General features: G+C 51.5%; 8 protein-coding genes across 8 annotated transcripts; 4 read left to right on the top strand and 4 right to left on the bottom strand.

The window, feature by feature from the left end:
• Positions 1 to 272: 272 nt before the first annotated feature.
• On the top strand, positions 273 to 2232 carry CPAR01_10480 (uncharacterized protein; the record flags this gene model as incomplete). The annotated part of the gene is made up of 7 exons (XM_060494740.1): positions 273 to 593; positions 679 to 1041; positions 1112 to 1320; positions 1396 to 1720; positions 1804 to 1923; positions 1987 to 2076; positions 2137 to 2232. 7 exons carry the CDS (start codon positions 273 to 275, stop codon positions 2230 to 2232), a joined length of 1524 nt encoding a protein of 507 aa, XP_060346922.1.
• A 666-nt stretch (positions 2233 to 2898) lies between these two features.
• Positions 2899 to 4315, top strand: CPAR01_10479 (aromatic prenyltransferase; the record flags this gene model as incomplete). Its single annotated transcript, XM_060494739.1, has 2 exons — positions 2899 to 3117; positions 3188 to 4315. The coding sequence occupies 2 exons, from the start codon at positions 2899 to 2901 to the stop codon at positions 4313 to 4315; spliced, it is 1347 nt and encodes a 448-aa protein (XP_060346921.1).
• A 39-nt stretch (positions 4316 to 4354) lies between these two features.
• On the bottom strand, positions 4355 to 5944 carry CPAR01_10478 (uncharacterized protein; the record flags this gene model as incomplete). The annotated part of the gene is made up of 4 exons (XM_060494738.1): positions 4355 to 5087; positions 5151 to 5460; positions 5518 to 5619; positions 5695 to 5944. The coding sequence occupies 4 exons, from the start codon at positions 5942 to 5944 to the stop codon at positions 4355 to 4357; spliced, it is 1395 nt and encodes a 464-aa protein (XP_060346920.1).
• A 534-nt stretch (positions 5945 to 6478) lies between these two features.
• CPAR01_10477 (uncharacterized protein) lies at positions 6479 to 8200 on the bottom strand (the record flags this gene model as incomplete). The annotated part of the gene is made up of 4 exons (XM_060494737.1): positions 6479 to 7132; positions 7192 to 7583; positions 7642 to 7855; positions 7943 to 8200. The coding sequence occupies 4 exons, from the start codon at positions 8198 to 8200 to the stop codon at positions 6479 to 6481; spliced, it is 1518 nt and encodes a 505-aa protein (XP_060346919.1).
• Positions 8201 to 9457: 1257 nt separating this feature from the next.
• On the top strand, positions 9458 to 10422 carry CPAR01_10476 (uncharacterized protein; the record flags this gene model as incomplete). The annotated part of the gene is made up of 2 exons (XM_060494736.1): positions 9458 to 10109; positions 10181 to 10422. The coding sequence occupies 2 exons, from the start codon at positions 9458 to 9460 to the stop codon at positions 10420 to 10422; spliced, it is 894 nt and encodes a 297-aa protein (XP_060346918.1).
• A 485-nt stretch (positions 10423 to 10907) lies between these two features.
• On the bottom strand, positions 10908 to 12039 carry CPAR01_10475 (short-chain dehydrogenase; the record flags this gene model as incomplete). Its single annotated transcript, XM_060494735.1, has 3 exons — positions 10908 to 11304; positions 11370 to 11725; positions 11797 to 12039. 3 exons carry the CDS (start codon positions 12037 to 12039, stop codon positions 10908 to 10910), a joined length of 996 nt encoding a protein of 331 aa, XP_060346917.1.
• Positions 12040 to 12909: 870 nt separating this feature from the next.
• CPAR01_10474 (uncharacterized protein) lies at positions 12910 to 13254 on the bottom strand (the record flags this gene model as incomplete). Its single annotated transcript, XM_060494734.1, has 1 exon — positions 12910 to 13254. A coding segment is annotated over one exon (345 nt), but the record flags the coding sequence as incomplete, so codon positions are not given.
• A 905-nt stretch (positions 13255 to 14159) lies between these two features.
• On the top strand, positions 14160 to 19553 carry CPAR01_10473 (uncharacterized protein; the record flags this gene model as incomplete). Its single annotated transcript, XM_060494733.1, has 6 exons — positions 14160 to 14476; positions 14892 to 15682; positions 15887 to 16015; positions 16075 to 16940; positions 16998 to 19067; positions 19149 to 19553. 6 exons carry the CDS (start codon positions 14160 to 14162, stop codon positions 19551 to 19553), a joined length of 4578 nt encoding a protein of 1525 aa, XP_060346915.1.
• Positions 19554 to 19750: the final 197 nt, after the last annotated feature.

Raw genomic sequence — 19750 nt, 5'->3', positions numbered from 1 at the left:
GTGTCATCTCAGGAACGTGATCCCTGACACACCTTGTCTCTCGTCAGGTACAGCCGAGCTGACCTAGTCGGACCCGAGTTGTTCGATGCGTCGGCCAGGATAGGCGCAGCCAATAACCCGAGTGATGCAATCTACGCCTGGTATCTAGCTACCACATTTAAATCTCCATCGCGTAAGAATTGACCACCAGTATCATACGTCGCGAGGGCGAAAGGGGATACCAAGCTGACGATCATCAGCCATCCATCCACACATCCGTTACCACCGCCGCAATGTTTTCGGAAAGACTCTTTGAGAAATTCGATGATAGAGCCTGTCGCATAGTTGGATTCCTGGCGGTCGTAGGCATATTCATCTTCGTTCTGGACAATGCGCGTTCGTACATCCGGTTGAGACACATCCCCGGACCCCCTGCGGCAGCTCTCACGAACTTCATCCGCCGATCGTGGGTCAACACTGGCAACGCTCACGAAATTCACACCAATTTGCACAGCAAGTATGGAACCGTTGTACGGTTTGGTCCCAATGCCGTCATGGTCTCCCAGCCCGGTGCAATTGAGAAGATATACGGTTTCAAAAGAAGATTTGAGAAGGTACCTACGCGATGCTAACATTGGAGCTCGACGTCCTTAGAACTCTCTGATGTTCATATCGTTGCAACACTAACCTCCAGTGCAGTCCGAGTTCTACGACTCAATAATGCCGAGGATTAAGGGCGGCAAGATTCCAGATGTCTTCGCTACTCGAGACGAGGATATACATCGGCGAATGAGGCGTCCCGTCGCCAATCTGTACTCGCTCACAAATCTGATGGCGTTTGAGCCGGTCGTGAACTCTACTATGCAACATCTGTTCGAGCGGTTAGACGAGCTGTTCCTAGACAAGAACGTTGAAGTCGGCCTATTCAATTGGATGCAATATTTCATGTTCGACGTTCTTGGGGAAGTCACGTTCTCAAAGGAACTTGGATGTCTCGATAAAGGTGGCGATGTTGAAGGCGTCATTGAGAACAACTGGCGCTATTTCAACATGATTGCTGCAGTACGTGAGAACCTATGATCCCCAGTATGATTATGATGGAACGCTATGCTAATCGTTTGGCATACAACAGAATACGCAAATGCCTTGGCTTGACTACTTGTGGAGAGACAACCCTCTGATTCCCGTCTCGGCGAAAAGAAACCCGCTCGTAGAATTCGGTGCCGCTAGAATCAGGGAGCGAATGAATCTGCTCGAGAGCGGTAAAGGTGACCTCGGCCAAAAAGACTTCCTTTCCAACTTCATCTCTGAGAATGCCAAAGACCACACTCTACCAGCAATGTATGTGCCTACATGTAGCATTTTAAGCCTCGCATGTGGTAATGAAAAAACCCGGACTGACACAACTCGCAATAGGTTCCTCCCCACCTGGGTCAATTCCAATATCGTGGCAGGTGCAGACACGACAAGCATTCTAGCTGGCGCCTTAATATACCATCTCCTCAAAAACCCAGTGTCGCTCGCAAAGCTCCAAAAGGAGATCGACGATGCCACCGCCGCGGGGCGACTCTCCAAATTCGCGGCTTGGAAAGAATCCAAATCTCTTACTTATTTTGACGCCTGTGTCAAAGAGGCCACCAGGATGCATCCACCATTTGCCCTCCCGTTCGAGCGCGTGGTTCCTGATTGTGGACTGGAGATCGATGGGTACCATATCCCCCCGGGAACAAGAATCGGGATTGTAAGGCGACAATTTTTTCTTCTTCTTTTTATGGCTTCAATTTAAAGACACTCCGATGCTGACAATTTACTCCAACTCCCCAGAACCCGTGGTCGCTGCACCGCGAAGTGTCACTGTATGGTGCCGAACCGGACCTCTGGCGACCCGAGAGATGGTTGTGTGGTGAAGAAAAGCACGCCTCCATGTACAATACACTTCTGACTGTAAGTCTGACGAACAAGAAAGATCTCAATTGGAATTCGCGTTGACGTTATTGGCTTCACAAGTTTGGCGCTGGCCACAGAAGCTGCCTCGGGAAACACCTCGCCTATTTTGAGATATACAAGCTCATTCCCTCGTTATTGCAACGCTACAACGTGAGTAGACTAGCATTACCACCCATTTGAAAATGGAAATTAATCAAACCACCGCACTAGATACAATTGGTAAACCAAAATGAGGATTGGACTGTTGAGAACAAGTGGCTTGCCAAGCCTTCGGGATTCCGCGTCAAGCTTTCGACTCGTAGCTAGGGTCATGTAAATAGTTTACGAGAACTTTGCAGAGAAATCATGAATCAATTAGGTTTTAAAGCAAGTAAAATGAATTACCTGAACAGACATTGTTCGTTATTCTCACACAGTTTCTCTCAAACACAACTTATCACTGATGCAGTTTGCCAACCCTATCCAACTGGACGTGCATGTGGTCTGGACTGGAGAACTATCTTCTCATCACATGATCCTGAAAAAGAAATTTCCGTTGGCTTCAATTGTCTAATTGTAGCTAATCTGACCGTGCGCCATCCCTCGTTCGTGAAGCAGCTGTGTAGACTAGGGCGGTGCAGGTTGTCGGGTCCGGGGCCGAGTTGACTTGGACCAAGCCCTCAGTGTATTTGCATTGGTGTGATTAGTTGGCTTACACAGTATGTGCTGACAGGCCTCGGATCCTACTTGGCATGTCCCAACACTAGCTGGGGCATTGCCTTAGAATAACTCTTCCGGTTCATAATTGCCCAAAGTGGTCCTTAAACTGACTCGGGTCCCGTCAACCCAGTTAGACCGGTCGCAAATCGGCCAACATCAGCTCATCTTCACCACCATATATTGCGCTGGAAAATATTTGTACAGTAAAAGCCTTCGTGCCTCTCTGAGTTGAATGATTACTCTTTAGTCCGTGTTCATTTGTCCTAGCCCATGATGCCTGGACTTACAACCCAAACCTTAGTCGAATCTGAGAAGCCTGAGAAGCCACTCGTGGTTTGGCAGTCACTCAAGAAATGTCTTCCGCCAGCGGAAAACAAGGATATTGAATTTTGGTGGAATCTCACTGGGTATCATCTCGCAGTTATGATCGACGCGGCAGGTTACTCTACCCAGCTACAATATGAGACCCTTCTCTTCCACTACCACTGGATTGTAAGCAGCTTGCTTCGTGCTCTTTCGCATCATTTGCTACGGGTTGGACACTAACTCAACACTTATCCAGGTCCCTAGACTGGGCCCAGCGCCTCACCCTGATGGCACTGCGGTCTTCAAGTCTCTGGTCGCTTACGACGGCTCGCCATTTGAGTACTCGTGGAAATGGAACACCACGTCCGGCGAACCCGACATCCGCTACTCCTGGGAGGCGATCAACAACTCCTCAGGAACCGCCGCTGACCCTCTGAACCATGATCCCACGCTCGACTATATGGAGAAAGTGCCAAGCGCCCTCTCGGGCGTCGACTTCTCATGGTACCGCCACTTCCTGGCAGAGCTGTACAACCCAGACAGGTCCGTCTACGCCAAGGAGCTGGAGGACGGCGAGCCGCCAGCGACGACTCTGATGCACGCCGTTGAGTACAATAAGAAAGCCAGCTTCGGGCTCAAGTCGTACTTCCTCCCGCGGAAACTCTTCCAGGGCGGTGACCCCGCGACGCTAGGGGAATGGGACGCCGCGATCAAGAAGTTAAATCCGGATGGCAAGCACCCGGGCAGAGACGCCCTGATGCACTTCCTGGCCAACAGCCCTGAGGGCCGCCTCATGAAGCCCAACGTCATGGGCATGGATAACGTAACGCCGTCCAAATCGCGCCTCAAGATGTACTTCACTTCGCGTCACACCTGCTTTAACTCGGTCCGGGAGGTCATTACCATGGGCGGACTCCGCGACGTCTCCGAGGCCAGCCTGCAGGACTTACGCTCCCTCATCCTCGCCATCCTCGGCCTGCCCGAGGACTACCCTGAGGACGCCGAGTTCGCTCCGGCGTCCGCGAGCGGCGACAACAAGTGGGACGACTTTGATGCGCTGTGCGAGGGCTTCACATACTTCTTCGACATTGCACCCTCGAGCGGCACGCCCGACGTAAAGTTCTACCTGCCCACGCGTAAATACGGCCCCGACGACCTGACGATTGCGAGAAACCTGGTCGCGTGGCTCCGGGAGCGTGGCCGTGGATCCTACTGCAACGAGTATCTCGCCATGCTAGAGAAGCTTGCCGTCCACCGCGGGCTGGAGAACGGTAAGGGCATGCACGCGTACATCAGCTACCAGTGCACCGACAAGGGTGAGCCGGATATCAAGTCTTATATTTCTCCCGAGTTGTATCATAAAGCGAGGTACCTCTCCGCCTAGGAATGTCTAGCTAGGTTCCGAATGATGAATAATTAGTTTTCAAAGCCCGCGTTGAGTCGATTTTGCGGGTGGTGAAAGAGCGGTGCCGCGATCCTCTAACTTCACTTTACGAACTTCCTCCCATAGACACCGCGCGGGATCATCATGCAGTGTGTATATCCACGGAAATCCACTGAGATGGTGGTGAACGTTTGCCCAGTCGCGCAGGTCTGCACGGTCGCAAGTCTCCGCGATTGCAAATAGCAGCCAGCTGTGGTCATTGACTTTCAGAACCGAAATAGCGCTCATAAAAAGAATCCACAGCAGCAGTGAAAAATCGCCAGTTTGCGCGTCTTTGTGCGTCGAATAGAGTTCTCGAACGGCGTTCACTAGACGAGTGCATAGAAGCGACGAACTGAAGTTATCACGGCAGTAGTTGGGAAGCAAGCCGGTCATGAAAGCCAGCATAGCGAGACGTGCTGCGTCGTCGTAGAGGCCTTCCGAAGCAAGCAGGGGCTGACTGAAAGGTCCACCTTCCAAGAGACGGTATAGGAGTGATATGAGCGTTTCTGTGTAGTCTAAAGGGTTGAGCTTGGATCGTCCGTTCTTCACTCTGTCATTGAGGATGCCAGCGAAAACGATGAGATCTAGCATAATGCGGGGCAGTCCAGGAGGACAGGCAGAAAGCTGCTCTTTGACGGTGCTAGAGTTGCACAAGACAGTTGTCACCGGTACTTCCAGACTATCAAACATCGTAGGTGACCCGTTTTGCATAGACAATTCAATATCGAGCCTGCTGTTTGTGAGTATTCTGTGCGTCGAAGATTGGATGTCAGATTGTGAAGAAGCAGCTTACCTGAGTGGCTTGAGGGCCAATGGACGGTTCTCCTTCATCAATCTGGCGATACCCCCGCGTAACTCAATCATTCGATGAAGCCCTCTGAGGTGCACGAGGCCAGTGAAGTGTTGCTGGTGTATCTGTTGGTAGATGGCGAGGGTGACGACAGCAGCAATGGCGCTATCCGATATGGCTTGGGGGCCTGAAAGTTTGAGGTTGACCAGCGAATATGCCTGACATATGTGATGCAAAGTCTTTGACGACGTAGTAGGCTTTCGTTCAAAGAAGTCAACGTAGGATGCCGACACAGCTAAGGTCGAGTGAAAGTCTAGGGCGGCGGTGAGTTCAGTGTAAAATGGGAATTCGTCCGCCATGAGTTACTCACAAGCTTCATCTACCAGTATGCAGTTGACCCAGATCGATTTCAATATATCGAACTTGTAGCAGAACTGGGGAGGAAATAGCGCGTCACTGATGTCTAGGAACCCTGGAAGAAACAAGCAAGTTAGAGAAGCTTCATGATAAAGGCTAGGGTGGTTGCAAGGGGTTGGGTGAGCCGTACACCGATGCATGAGCCTAGTGGAGTCAGGATCGAGCTCTTGCGGGAACGATGTTAGACAAAAGTCATTCCAGAAAACCCGTCGCGGTATCTTCAGCTGACGCTTGATGGGGACATTGTTCGTTTGTTTTCGTGTCGAGGGCCGTGGTCTGCCGGCATTCTTGCCCCTCATGACATGAGACCGAAGGGCACGACGGTCAGACTTGCCTATCCCGGCCGCACTCTGTTCAATGAAGACCAACGCAGGGCTCATCGTGGTCGCTCAAACGGACTGTTCGATGTCGGTAGTGAAGATTACGGCAGGCGGGGTATTCTCCCTTGGCGGTCCATGAACTCAGCTGTTGCCTGTCTCCAACGGGATGGGCTATTTTTAGACTACGCTAACCTGATGTCAGATTTCTTACATGTTAATACAACCTTGCTCCAATCACAAAGGGCGAAACCTCACATTACATCTTTATGGTGATAAAGTTTAAGCCTGTTGTCCTGCTCAATCAAAGAGGCTCATGCAGTCCAAATCTAGTCATTTCTCAAGATCGACGCTATACTAAAAGTAGGCGCTAGCAGGGCACGGTGTATAATGGAGATCTTGAAGAAAGTTTAGGAGGAATATTTAGATGATGGCTTCACTTATATCGTGTGGCTAGTTCGCGATTTTCTAACCCGCTTTGATGGGGTTTGATACAAGCCATTACTCAATTTCTAGCAGTAGCGAATACAACAATCTCAGTAACCAACAAAAAGTCTATGCATCCCTTGAAAATGTTCTCGATAGATCATGGCCACTCTAGCTCCAGCCTGCAACGTTAGAAGGAACTGGGTGGTATCCGTTGAAGAAGCCACGAGGGTCGAAGGTGTTCTTCAAGCTCGTCAAACGCTCATGACGCCACTCATCGTATCCGTACAGAGCCGACAGAGGCTCGTCCTCGTTGGCATAGTTCTGGTAGACGTAGAGCTTGTCGTAGCCCGAAGAGCTAGGCTCGGCAAACTTATCGCGCCACTCCGCGAAAAAGTTGTTCACAGCGTCGGCAACAGAGTCGTCCGTGTACGAGCCAATGGACTCAATCACGTTCTCAAAGTGGTCGCGATGGGGGAAAGCCGAGTAGTCGTCGGCAAGCGCCTTGACTCCCTGCACGGGGAAGGTCTCGATCATCATGGCCGAGCCGGCGGCGAGAGGGTTCGCTACTAGGAACGTCTCGAATGCGTCGGTGAAGTTGACCCAGGTAGCTGGGTTGAGGACCTTGGTGTTGAGGGCGCGCAGGTTGTATCGCGGTCCAGTCGCGCAAGATTGAGGGATGAGACCATGGACCGTCTTCGTGGGCAGCTCTTCCCAGCCCAGCATGTTCTCTTGGAGATCGACGCTGAAGGAAGAGAAGCGTTCGGTATACTTTCTGCCCTCTTCCTCCGGTCCAGAGTAGACCAGGTTGACTATGACGGTGATCTTTGGAGAGGTAAGCAAGGAACAATAGTGATAAGCTTGATAATGACACCCCGACGTACCTGAGATGTCGTAGCATCCAATGCGAAGAACATGAGGACGGCCAACTTTTCATCCAGACCTCCCGCGGTCAGTTCATTGGTGATCTCCATTACACGTTGCACGGAGTCCTTGGTGAAGACGAGGTCCGCACTGTAGTGCTTTCCTCCATTCGTCGCCGGCCAGGTCTCGTACGTCGACTCAATGACGATGCCGTAGTTTTGGCCAGACCCCCTGATTCCCCAGAAAAGATCGGGGTTGACGTTGTTGGAAGCCTCAATGATGGTTCCGTTCCACAGAGCCAAGCGGACCTTGCGGAGGGCATCGCTAGTCAAGCCGTGCAGGCCCTGAAGGCGACCCAGGCCACCGCCCAACATGGCGCCTGTTGAGCCAACACATGGGCATGATCCCACAGCTATTATCTCACGAGTTAGAAAATAAAAGCATGTCATTCTCATCTTGGTGTGGCTTACTTAGTTCTCGCCCAGCGGCCGCGACGGTGTCGATGAGATCGCTGAAACGGACACCAGTCCCCACGACCGCTGTGTTGTCGTCTTGCAGCTTGACGTAATGGAAGTTCTCCAAATTTATCAAGACGGCGTCTTGGATAGCGTGGAGAGACGGAGCATATCCGTGACCTCCAGACTTGGCCAGCCAGGTCATGTTGTTACCGGACATGTACTCAAGCTATATTCACGGAATCCTATCAGTCAAAGCTTCTTGCTGTCCAAATCGTTCCAGCCAAATGGAACAATACTATGTGTGCCAACTTACAGCAAGGGAGAGCTGTTCCTCAGTTTCGGGAAGGAAAACCTCATCAAAGGTAGGGGCCTTGTAGGACGACCAACGCGTCGTCTTTTCGCCGAAGCTAGCCCAGGACTTATCGTGTACCAGGCTAGAAACTTCCATCGGCCATACGATTTGAGAATCGTTGCGAGGATACAATGTTGAGAAAGTCAGGGGCGTGCTTGATGCCGTCTGGATGAAGGCCAAAAGAGCCGGTAGGGCTTGAAAGATCGCGTGGCGGGCCATTTCAACTACTATGGGAACGAATGTGCGTGCGTCTTCTTGCTGTTCAGGTTTCTTGGATAACAAATCAAAAAGATTAGATTTTGAAACGAGGTCCTTGAACTTTTATATCCTTCCCACTCGTAACTGTTCACGATGGTGGCTTGCTGTGCCTCAGCCGCCAGGCCCCCCATCATCAGATATGAAGCCATTGTAGGGCCATCGTGGATAGATTGTTTTGCTCCTGAGAAGGGGCGCAGCGCTTTCAAGCGATGCCAGGCTCTTCTGTGTGCCCCGAAGTGGTGATAGTTTGGATGAGAACATTGTAGGATTCTTCAGTCAGGGCTCAGCCGCTACCCTTCCCAACCCGATTGGGAATGGTTTCTCGTTTGGGGGCCTCGGTAGGCTGAAGAATAGGGCCCAGTCTCAATCCAGAAGCCGTACTTTGCGAGGTGTAATTTATTTTGGTCGAATCGAGGCCCCGAGGCGCAATCCAGAGGCATTGTATTCGTCCCTGAGGGATCACTAGTTCGAGGCAGCCGCATTCACCGATCCTTCCGTCCCGATAAGCGGATATACTAAGACCATATGAAGCTTGTAACACAGGGCTGTGAGTACTTGAGCGCTTAAGGCGAAGCCGTGACAGCCGTTCGGGACTGAGGAGCCAAACGCAGCATTTCCGATGGGTGCCTGCCTAGAGCGGATAGCCCTTGCGTGAGACTGACCGGGACGAGAGGGAACTTCAGTTGATTCTGCAAGGGCGGCGTAGCCAGCATCGATGATCCGGACGACGAGGGGCGACAAAGATGGGCGTTCGTCCCAAGACCCTCACCCCCCTCACCCCCCTCCTGGTCCGCCCGAAGTAGCGAATCGCTTCGCATGGCCTCTAAAAGGTGGGGCCGGTCTGGAACGAAGAGCGAAGAACATGATAACAATAGTATCACTTGTTCCTAGTTCGAGTTCTCACAGATTTGTGGCTTACTGGGCTTCTTGATCGTTGACTCGGGTCCGCAGGGCTGACAACTCGGGCCCGAGACCCACAAATCTAACTCGGGTCCCGGGCCGCGGGGCACTAGTTTCCGGCAAAGCATACTCCGCACTAGACCGGAACCTGTCGAATGCCTAGTCGGACGTCAAGTGAAGCCTAATTTGCGCAATCAAACCCATCGTTATTTGGTAAATCAAGCTGTTTGAGAGGTGACATCGAAATTCCGAACACAATTCTTACGACCCTCACATTCCCCAACTTCGACGTTGATAGAATTCCTACCTTAGCAAGCCATGGGTTCAGCCACAGAGATTCCAGCATACACCAGAAAGACCGTCTTGGTCACTGGAGCAGCTGGTACACTCGGCCAAGCGACTGCAATCTCGTTTGCTGCCGCAGGTATTGCCCGTCTCGCCCTCGTTGACCACGTCAACGTTTCGGATACCCACGAAAAGGTGGTCCAGGCAGCCATCGACGTCGGTAAACCGGCACCCGATGTGCTTGCTTTAACCATCGATGTCTGTGATGCCGCGAGCGTCGAAGCAGGCGTGCGAGAGGTGAGCTCGATGTGGGGTCATGTCGACACTTTTGTCAACATCGCAGCTTCTTCGCCTAAACCCGTCATCCCTCAGGGCGATGTAACTGGATTGAGAGACGTGGATACCTGGTGGAAGGTCTGGGAGGCCAACGTCAAGGGTATCAGTCTCATGGCTCGGGCCCTGGTGCCCCTTCTTTCGCGCAGCTGTGAAAGGACGATCGTGAATGCGGTTCCTGTGTTCTCCGTCAATCCCGCGGCGCCTCCAAGCGACAATCAATTGTCTGTGTTGGCCTCTACGCGGCTTTCTGAGAGTTTGATGCTCGACTTCGCGCATGAGGGCGTCCTTGTTTACTCTGTGAACCCAGAAATCAATCTGGAGGGAAGAATGCCAGAGGCCACGAGACAAGGTAAGTAAAGCTAGTGACGATCCCGGTTCCAAAGTATAAGAATGTTCTGGGTTAATGCTGATACTTGCCAGTAATCAATACTGAATGCGGCGATGTCATTGTCCATTTGACCGGCAAGCGGCGCGAATGGCTGGCAGGGAGACATATTGGGAGCGTGGAGGACTTGCTTGAGCTGCAGGTCCGTGACGAAGACTTGGATGGCAATCCTCTTCCAAAGATGCAGCCTCCAATTGAGATAGTTTCTTTCAAAAGTGAAACTTTTGTGCCGTCCTGGACATCCAGGAGGGGAAGAGTGCCTCGTAGTAGTTACTGAGGAATTTAGTATATCGTTTCTACCGAGGACTGATGGTCTTTCTTGGTTAAGGCATGCACGACTTAATGGGCAATGTCAGGGGAACTCAGAATGAACTGTAACCGGCGTTTTATCTACGAATGTAAGCTGTTTCTTTGGTGTTTCTATTTCTTATTGACGTTATACTGAAGGCTTATAACCGGGGACTTTGATAACAATGTGATCGTTCCCACTCTATAAACGTTTTTTTTTGCAAATTTAGTAGACTTGATGTATTCTGAAACACATCATAGGATATAGCCAGCTCCTATGGTCTACTTACCTAAGGTACATAGCATTGAGTAGTCTTATTTGAAAGCAGCCAACATCTATAAACGAGCATCAGTATTCAAGATTTAGGATTGATGTGAAGTATTTGGCAGAAGAGAATGCATTCGAGTAAAAGTAAATTAATCAGGGTATCTTATATCCCCTACAGCCTAACTTCCTAAAAGTCAATATCACGTCTACGAAATCTGAGAAATACATCCAGGCTGCACCTGCTCCAGCTTGGCAACGAGTTCCTTCCATGTCGCCTTCTGCAAGCGCTGGCCCTCATCGTTACTAACCCAGTCTGGCACCCAGAACTCCTTGATCTTACAGCCTGAAAGAAGCTTTCCATGACCCTCCGCGCCAACTACCAGGCCGTGCAGGATGGTGCGACTGCCCACTTCCGCTGTGCGGGCCATCATAGCCCGGACCGCCTCATGCATGATCTTGGTAAATGTCCTCGCATCACGTCCCAATCCGGTGGTGCAGAGACCAGGGGCAACCATAGTAATGACCACGCCCGTGCGGTTTACGGGAAACTGGGCCGCAAATTGACGAACAGCAAATTCCTCGACGAGCTTTGTGAGAGCGTATCTGGTAATTCTGCGTCAGTCCCGCAACATGCCGCCTTTTCTTTCTTGGACCTTCCTCTGACGTACCTTGAGTCCATGTTTGCGCGTTTTTCGTCGTTGAGTCCGTCAAAGACGCTCCCATTGCGACTCTTGTCCATCTCCGCCTTGACGGTGTATCCCAACACGCTGACAATGAAGACGAGTGTTGGCTTGATACTGAACTTGCGAGCGCTTTCGCTCAGCTTGGGCATCATCAAGGCTCCAAGGAACAACGTGTTGACGACATTGACGAAGATACTGCTCTCGACGCCTTCGAAAGTCTCCCACTGGTCGATCATGATGCCGGCATTGCAGACGAAGCCGTCAATCCTGTCCAGCTCCTGTGAGATCTGCTTGGCAAAGGTTTGAACGGCAGCATAGGTTGATAAATCCAGATGCCGCACCTTTTGCCACCAGGGTTCTAATGTCAGTCTGTTTTTCTCGGCCGTCGGTGGTTGGGGAAAATCGAGGTCACCTGTACGACGCCCTTGCGTCCCGTCGACTTCTCGATATCTGCCTTAGCTGTTTCTCCAGCGCTAAGATTCCTCACTGCCAGGACAACTGTCGTGGCGGACGAAGCGACTAGGTGTCGCGCAGTCTCCAGGCCCAAGCCGGAGTTGCCTCCGGTGATGACAAAGGTTTTTCCCACGCATGAGGACTCGTCCACCAGGATGGGGAGCTTCCTGTACTGCTCTGCAGTCAACCGTAGCATCACCATCTTTGCAAGTATTATTCAAAAAACGAATTTACGTATTTGAAGATTTCTCGGAATGACAGAGAAAGTAGACTTTGGGGCGAATTCAAGAAGGGCGATGTGCACGGAGTCTTGGGTATGCCGGAAGACACGATACCGGCGTGTTCACGACACGGCTGTCATCTTTTATATCCAAAGCAGGCAGCATCTTACGAAGTCTTCCAGAGACGAAGGTAGTGCCAAGGCTACGGCATGGTCTCGGAACCACAATGGATCCAAAGCACATGGCATCATTTTGTTCAGTCAGGATGTGAGTTCAAGTTAGAAGTGGCCAATCACAGGAACAGATCTAGATCTATCCGATGTGGGGGCCCCTCGGCAGCCAATTAGATATCGCTTTCCACTCTAAGACTAGCGTCTACGGACCGGTCCCTCCTGCCGACCTGTACCCCGAGCCAATCAGATATTGATTGCCTCTTCGGGAAGCGGACGGGGAAATACAAAGATCAAGTTCCTCCATCCTCGGACTTTCGTCCAATGAAATATGCTCAGATAAGACGATAGTATCCACCTCTCGGATACTTAGCTTGCGGCTCCACTGTCAGCTTATATGTATCCGTAGACTTGCACATGAAGGGGTATTGAATCCTTCCACGTCGTAGAACCCTTGAAATGATACTTCAAGCTACCTAAACAAGGTAGTCTGCGTTGCGTGATCCCTCCAGCCTCAACCGAAGTACTTTGTACGGGCGACTGCAGGCCCAGCCCGCCCGGTGTATTAACAGGGAGCAGGCTCCTATCGCCTTACCCGTCCGCCACCCATTGGCGGCTTGGCCCAAGGCTCCTCCGTGCCTGCATGTGCACATTGAAGACTTCCAAGCCTTGATAGCGTGACTACCTCTGTGTAAACAATGATTCATTGAGTGCCTTACATTTTCTCTGACCTGCGGCGCAGTCTACCCTCGTACTGCGTGTGGTCCGTAAGACCATCCTCCCTCCATGCATCCGAAGGGGTCCCTGTCTATCTAGCTCTAGACCCTTGTCATAATATCCTCGAGAGCGCCAAGAACCAACACATTTCTCAGACAGAATTTCCAACAAATTAGACCTCTTCTGCCTCCATGTAGCTATCAGATTCAACTTCGTCCCTTGTCGTTCCGAGATGTCACCTGCGCCAGCCAGCTCGTCCGGAGGCGACGGCTGAGTAAGGGAGAGCTGGCCTGTACGTGGATCTGACAGACAGCTAGCGCGGCAGGGCGTGCATACCGTGCCTTACCGGTCGGGAACCTTCGTCTGATTTATCCGTCGTCCCCCGGAGGAATTGGACCCTTGATCCGGAAACGTGTCGCGAACTTGCGGGGTGGGTTGAGGTGACGACGAAACGGGGAAAGCAACATCCACATCACCCAGGCATGCACGAGATTCGATGGCGAAATCTATGGTCTGACAGGATCTGGGTCAAATTGGGCATATTCTAAGCGGCTCTTCTGCGCTTGCTTGAGCTGCCTAATGTGACGCTACCTTCTTGGGTTCCCGTATAGGGCTAGCCGTCTGGCGCCCGTTGCGGTATCAAATCATACGACAGGATGGTTCATCTAGAATGCTGCAGATACAACCGATTCGAGGAAGTTGAAGGATTGCATAGTGTCACACCAAGCAAATTTACTACATACCAAAAAGAAAACCCCTTTGCCTAGGAGCCTGTAGAAATGGTCTCGGTAGGATTAGGTGATGACTGGCGCATACATGTAGCATTGGCTTTCATCTCCTCTGCCCGGAAAAGGCGACCCCTGCTTATTGTCGCTACCGCTGTTGCAGAATACACCGAGCTCCAGCCTCTGAACCGAAGTTCTGCATGCAGAACTGCGCTCATTTGATTCCTTCGCTTACGAGCCAGGGCGCGGCACAGTGGAGGTCCTCGAAAGTAGGCTGCGCTGGGAAACGATGGAGGCGCGTTCTAATCATCGCCCCCGTTCATCATATATCTATCTAGATACCAGCTCACATGCGGTGCGTCCTTCTCCATAAGAGCGAATCAGACAGTGAACCTTTGTAGACCATTTCAAGCTTCAAGCTGTCTTCATAGAACACTACTGGCATCTGCTTATCTTGTCCTCGCTTTTGCATAAAATCCGGAAAACAACATGGCTCCTACCAGGGAAAGAAGATGGTGGACGAGCCAAGAAGATGACATACTCAAACGAGAGGTGCAGGGAAAAAGTACCAACCCCATCTCCCCCCTTGTTACGCGTGCTGCCAAATCTAACAAAGATCTCCATCTCCCAGTGCGCCAAGGCGGGAGCGTCCAAAACTGGAACGACATCGCCATGTCATTACCGGGCCGTACCAACAAGGACTGCCGCAAGCGGTGGGCAAAGATCCAAGTCGATATTCGAAAAGGTGCTTGGACACAAGAAGAAGACGAGAGGTTGCAGAAGGCCGTGGTGCAACTCGGGTGCAAGTTGGTTCACCCCACGCTTCCCTATTACCCATTTCTCGGGTCTCATCAATGCTAACCTCCACCCTTGTCATAGATGGTCACAAGTAGGGGCCATGGTTCAAAGTAGAAATGCCGACCGTAAGTAGAAATCAGCGTCGTTAATATCCCACCATTGTTTCCCCTTCAGTGCTGATGTGCATCCTTGCTGCAGAATGCGCGAAACGTTGGCAACATGTATTGGGACCCGACGTTAAGCATTGTTCATGGACCCCCGAGGAGGACAAGAAGTTGTTGGACGCGATGGGCACGTTTGGAAACAACTGGAAGCAGATTGGTCTTACCGAGCTGCCGGATCGTTCCACCCACGATCTACGCAACAGGCAAGTCGAAAAATCTGAGCCATCTGCATGGATATACGGCTGACCATAGCTCACAGGAGTCTCATTCTCGGCCGCAGAAGTCGACATGCACAAGCTAATGACTCGAATTCCTCTTCACGGTCATTACCGGAGACCCATGACGAGGAAATGGCCAGCAGTAGTCCTGACGTTAATGATGAGGACGAGAGTTGCGAGGGTGACGGTGACGACGTATTTGATGAAGGTTCCGAGTGTGAAATGACCGACTCAAGCGGAAATCAGAAGCATCAGCTCGTGATGGACATGAGTCTCCTGTCCGAAGAACCAGTGGAGGCAACAGAACTCGGGCCCACGTCTACGATTATACCAGACTACCGTCACTCAGACACATTCTTGGCAGTACCCGCTCTGGAGTTGCCAGGTACTACTTTCGACATGTTCGACCCGAGCTGCATAGGCACCTCAGATCACTCATCGGGGAATTCGGCTATTCAAACTCCGGATAGCGATTGGATGTCTTGGCTCAATTCGCTTGAGAATGACACCTCAGTTTCGCTGGAATCCCGGCCCTCATGGTGGGATGAAGGTCCTACTGATCAAAGTTACTTTCATGACTCTAGCTATGGAAGTTTTGATGTCAACACGGCTGGTATTTCGGATACTATTCATATCTCAAGAGCAAGGAAACGTGTCAAAGGCGAGGCTTCTCCAAGAGCTTCTCTCGGGTCAGTGACTCGCGCTGAGAACCCATCGAAGCACAATGGACAGATGGGTCTTGTCACTTTGTCTCTGGACCAAGTAGACCCGATAATCGCCAACGAGATAATAGGAAGCGTCATGAAGCACAGCGCTGGTCTCAAGATCAACTGTACCGTCAATAATCACCCATAAGTCTCGAGTAGTGTATAATACGCATGTATATATATTTGTAGCGCGCATACGCGACCATATTGAATGGATGAACTCATGACAACTCCTCATAGAAGGCAAATTGATGGCGTGACACATCTTTTTTGTCTCTCGATACTGCTGAAATTATGTGCCAAATCTTTGCACACATGATCCTCGACAGACATCGTCATAATTCTGGTCCAGGAATTTCAGCAAGGACCCGAGTTCTGCTACTTCTGCGCCCAGCGCAGTAGCCCGACTTGGGTCCAAGTACATCTGATTGGTTCAATCAAATGCCCTATTGTTTGTAGTGAGTGTGACAACAAATATCGAGTTGTTCTTGATGGTGCCACTGGCATACCACTTCAGAATACACACGGTGGCTGCCACAATCCAAGTTATCCTATCCTACCATCTTCCCCTGTCATCCGGATACCTATGCGCCAATGTCGTCTTTCAGAACGCCCAAGGTGAGCCTAGAGCTCGCTTCAACGTCCGGCCTGCGAACGCTTCCCGAATTGGTCGACTTCCACGCCAAAAGCAACCCCAAGCACCTATTTTGTCTCCAAGCCGACGCAAATGCGGCTGGAAACGGCCACAATTTTGTGCCCTTGAGCTATGAGACGCTACAGCGCGCCATCATCCGCTGCCAGGCATGGCTCAAGGAACAGGCAACCAGTCTTCATGCACCGAAGACTGAAGCCGATGGTAGCGTGAATAAATGCGCCCCCGTCGCGGTGCTCATGGAGAGCCATGTTGGCTTGGTCATCTGTGTGCTTGCCTGTATGGGCATGGGCGTGCCAGTTGTCCTCCTGTCGGCGCGTCTGAGTGCGCCGTCCGCACGACATCTTATCCGCGAAACGGGCGTGAAACTTGCTCTTGTGTCTCCGCGCCTATTGCCCCTTGCTTTCGAGGCAGTTGGCGCTGAAATTCAAGATGGAAAAGAGATCCCTGATGAAAGCACGATCATGATCCGCTCTATATCCGGCTACGAGTCGTTCCTTGCAGATGAGCCCGCAGAAGACCAGAGTCACACCTTTCGCGCTGCCGATGCGGATCACTACGTTTCGGAAGATGATCGCCAGGTTCTCATCCTACATTCCTCAGGGACTTCGGGTCTCCCAAAGCCGATACCTTGCTCTCATCGATACTTTCTGAGCTACGCCACATGCCACAACTTCGAATCGACCAAAGAAGCTCATGGACTGACGGTCTCTACACTACCGTTCTTTCACGTAAGTTAACAGAAGAAACGAATCTATTTCCAGTGTCGCATCTGACCACAGATGCAGGGTTTTGGCTTCGTATCCGTCTGCCTGTCCCTCAATATCGGCAAGACATTTTGCGCCCCTGTACCTTCCACCATCCCCAACGGTGCCAGCATCGCAGCCCTCATAGAGGACTCGCAAGCGAAGGCGTTATTGACAGTTCCGTCTATCTTGGAGGAAATTGAGGGCTTGCCAGATGGCAGAGGACATGATATCCTTCGCAAGCTAGATTACGCGGGCTTCGGTGGCGGCAGACCCAAAACCTCGGTCGGTGAGAGACTTGAACGTTCGGGCGTGAGACTCGTCGGCCAGTACGGTGCGACAGAGACTGGTCCAATGACACCTTTTTTCGTGCCCGGCAAGGAACACGACTGGCGTCGACTGCGACTGCGTGCTGATATACTCGGACCGCTTCAAGTGAAGCTTGACCTCATCGATGCAGATGCAGAAGAGAGTGCGCAGACCGAATCCGAAGCAGAACGATCTTACAGCTACAAGCTGAGCATGAAGCCGTTTGGGTGGCAGGAGCGCTTCGAACTGCAGGATATAATCGTAGCACGCACGGAATGCGCCTCGGCCGATGACGTGGGACAGCTGGATTTTGTGATTACGGGCCGCAAAGACGACCTGATCTGTCTTGCCACCGGAGAGAAGGTGAGGCCAACGATATTGGAATCCCTGCTCAGACAGCATGAGGACGTGAGAGACGCAACTGCTTTCGGTGAAGGACAGTTCGAACTCGGTGTCATTATAGAGCCTGTCAGGCCCGTCGAACCCAGCGAGATGGTCAACTTCAAGGCGTCGATCTGGCCGGCAATTGAGGAAGCAGGCCGTCAAATGGATGCTCATGCAATAATTACATCGTCTACCGCGATTCTCGTCGTCGCTCCCGAAGCGCTCCCGAGATCAGACAAGGGCACTGTTCTCCGGAGCGCAGTGTCAAGGAAGTTTGCCGATGAGATGGCGGCAGTCTACCGTGATCTTGAGGCAAGCATGGTTGCACCACCAATCGACCTATCTTCGCCTGCGTCCAGTATCAGAAATCTCGTTACCCAGGACGTTCTGGGGTTAGACAACGGCCGTGATTGGGAGGACGACGATGATTTCTTTTCAGGCGGCATGGATAGCCTTCAAGCGACGAGACTACGAAGACTGCTGACGGCTTCACTGCGCGCAACGTATGCCGCCTCTAAGCCTGGGACAGCCAACCTCCTCTCCACGGACATGATTAAAGATGACATCGTCTACCGCAACCCTTCTGTGAATAAGCTGGTTGAGACACTGATTCCCAGTTCGTCCAAGACAAATGGAGTCATTACCGAAACAAAGCTTATCGAACAGCTGGTGGACAAGTACTCCAGCAGAGGCAACCACCGAGAGCAGCGAAAATCCGTGGTATTGCTCACGGGCGGCACTGGCAGTCTCGGGTCTTTCTTCGTTGGTCGGATCCTTGCGGATGATAACGTGAGCAATGTCATTTGCTTGAATAGACCTAGAAAAGGAAACCCTACAGAAGCTCAGAAACATGCGGTAACGTTACGAAAAGTCTCTGTCGATGAGAACGCTTGGAGAAAGTTGGAAGTCCACGAAACAAATACTGCAGATCAGTGGCTCGGCTTGCCAGAGGCCGAGTACCTGCGTCTCGCGGCTAGGGTAACTCACATCGTACATATTGCGTGGCCCATGAACTTCAAAATGGGTCTGCAGTCGTTCGAGGCTTCATTCTCAAGCTTGCTGAACCTCATCCAGCTAGCGCGCCAAGCGAGCATTCACCGGGCACAGAAGCCAAAGCTGTTACTGGTATCCTCCATTTCTACGGTGGGGAACTATCCGTCAATCAAGGGACAGACTTTGATTCCCGAGACGTCTGTCGAGGATCAAAGCTGGACGCTAGATCTCGGCTATGCCAAAGCCAAGCTTGTCTGCGAGAAAATCATCGAACGCACGGCACAGGACCATCCTGAGATCGAGGCGGCGGTGGTCAGAGTCGGCCAGATTGCCGGCTCTAGCACCGGCTACTGGAACGCTTCTGAGCACTTTGTAGCCCTTTGTGCTTCTTCTCAAAAGCTGGGGAAATTTCCCGACCTGCGTGGGGTAAGTCAAGATGTCAAATAAAAGGCTGTTCTGCTAGCTTGAACATTGGGGCAATTCCATTTTGCTAATAAACTTTGCTAGACCTTGTCGTGGCTGCCGGTCGATTTAGCTGCCGAAGCCCTCAGCGAGATTCTCTTCCATCAAGAACCACTCAGTGCAGTCTACCATCTAGAGAACCCAGCCCGGCAGAGCTGGGAGGAAGTTGTCAGACTGATGTCTGAGGAACTACGGATAAACAGGTCGTCCATCATCCCGCTCGAGGCCTGGCTCGACTTGGTGGATACTGTACCGGAACCAGGCAACCCTGCTGCAGGTCTCACACGATTCCTTCGAGAGGATTTCGCCAAAATGTCGTGTGGATTTGTTGTCCTGGATACCAGCAATTCTCGCAATGTGAGTTCGACCTTGGCCAATATGACGTCGGTGGGGGAAAATTTGATCAGGGCATATGTCTCCTACTGGAAGAGTATCAAAACGTTGGCGTAGATACCTGACGGACCATTAGCTCTGGACTTATTGATATTTGGTGTTCTAAATGAGACCAAAAGCTTTATCATGTCTCGATCTCAGAATGCAGAACAGTACTATAGCTCGACTTGGTCATCTTGTTTTGGGCACTGGGTGTTTGCATGTTCAGTCTGATGAAATTAGACCATCGGCAGACATTGCGGCTACCAGATCAC

This window comes from Colletotrichum paranaense (genome assembly GCF_030867605.1).
Source record: "Colletotrichum paranaense strain IMI 384185 chromosome Unknown Scaffold_8.1, whole genome shotgun sequence".
In the NCBI taxonomy this organism is placed as follows: Eukaryota; Fungi; Ascomycota; class Sordariomycetes; order Glomerellales; family Glomerellaceae; genus Colletotrichum; species Colletotrichum paranaense.
The sequence above is the reverse complement of the archived record's forward strand: the minus strand, read 5'-3'. Positions and strand labels throughout refer to the sequence as shown.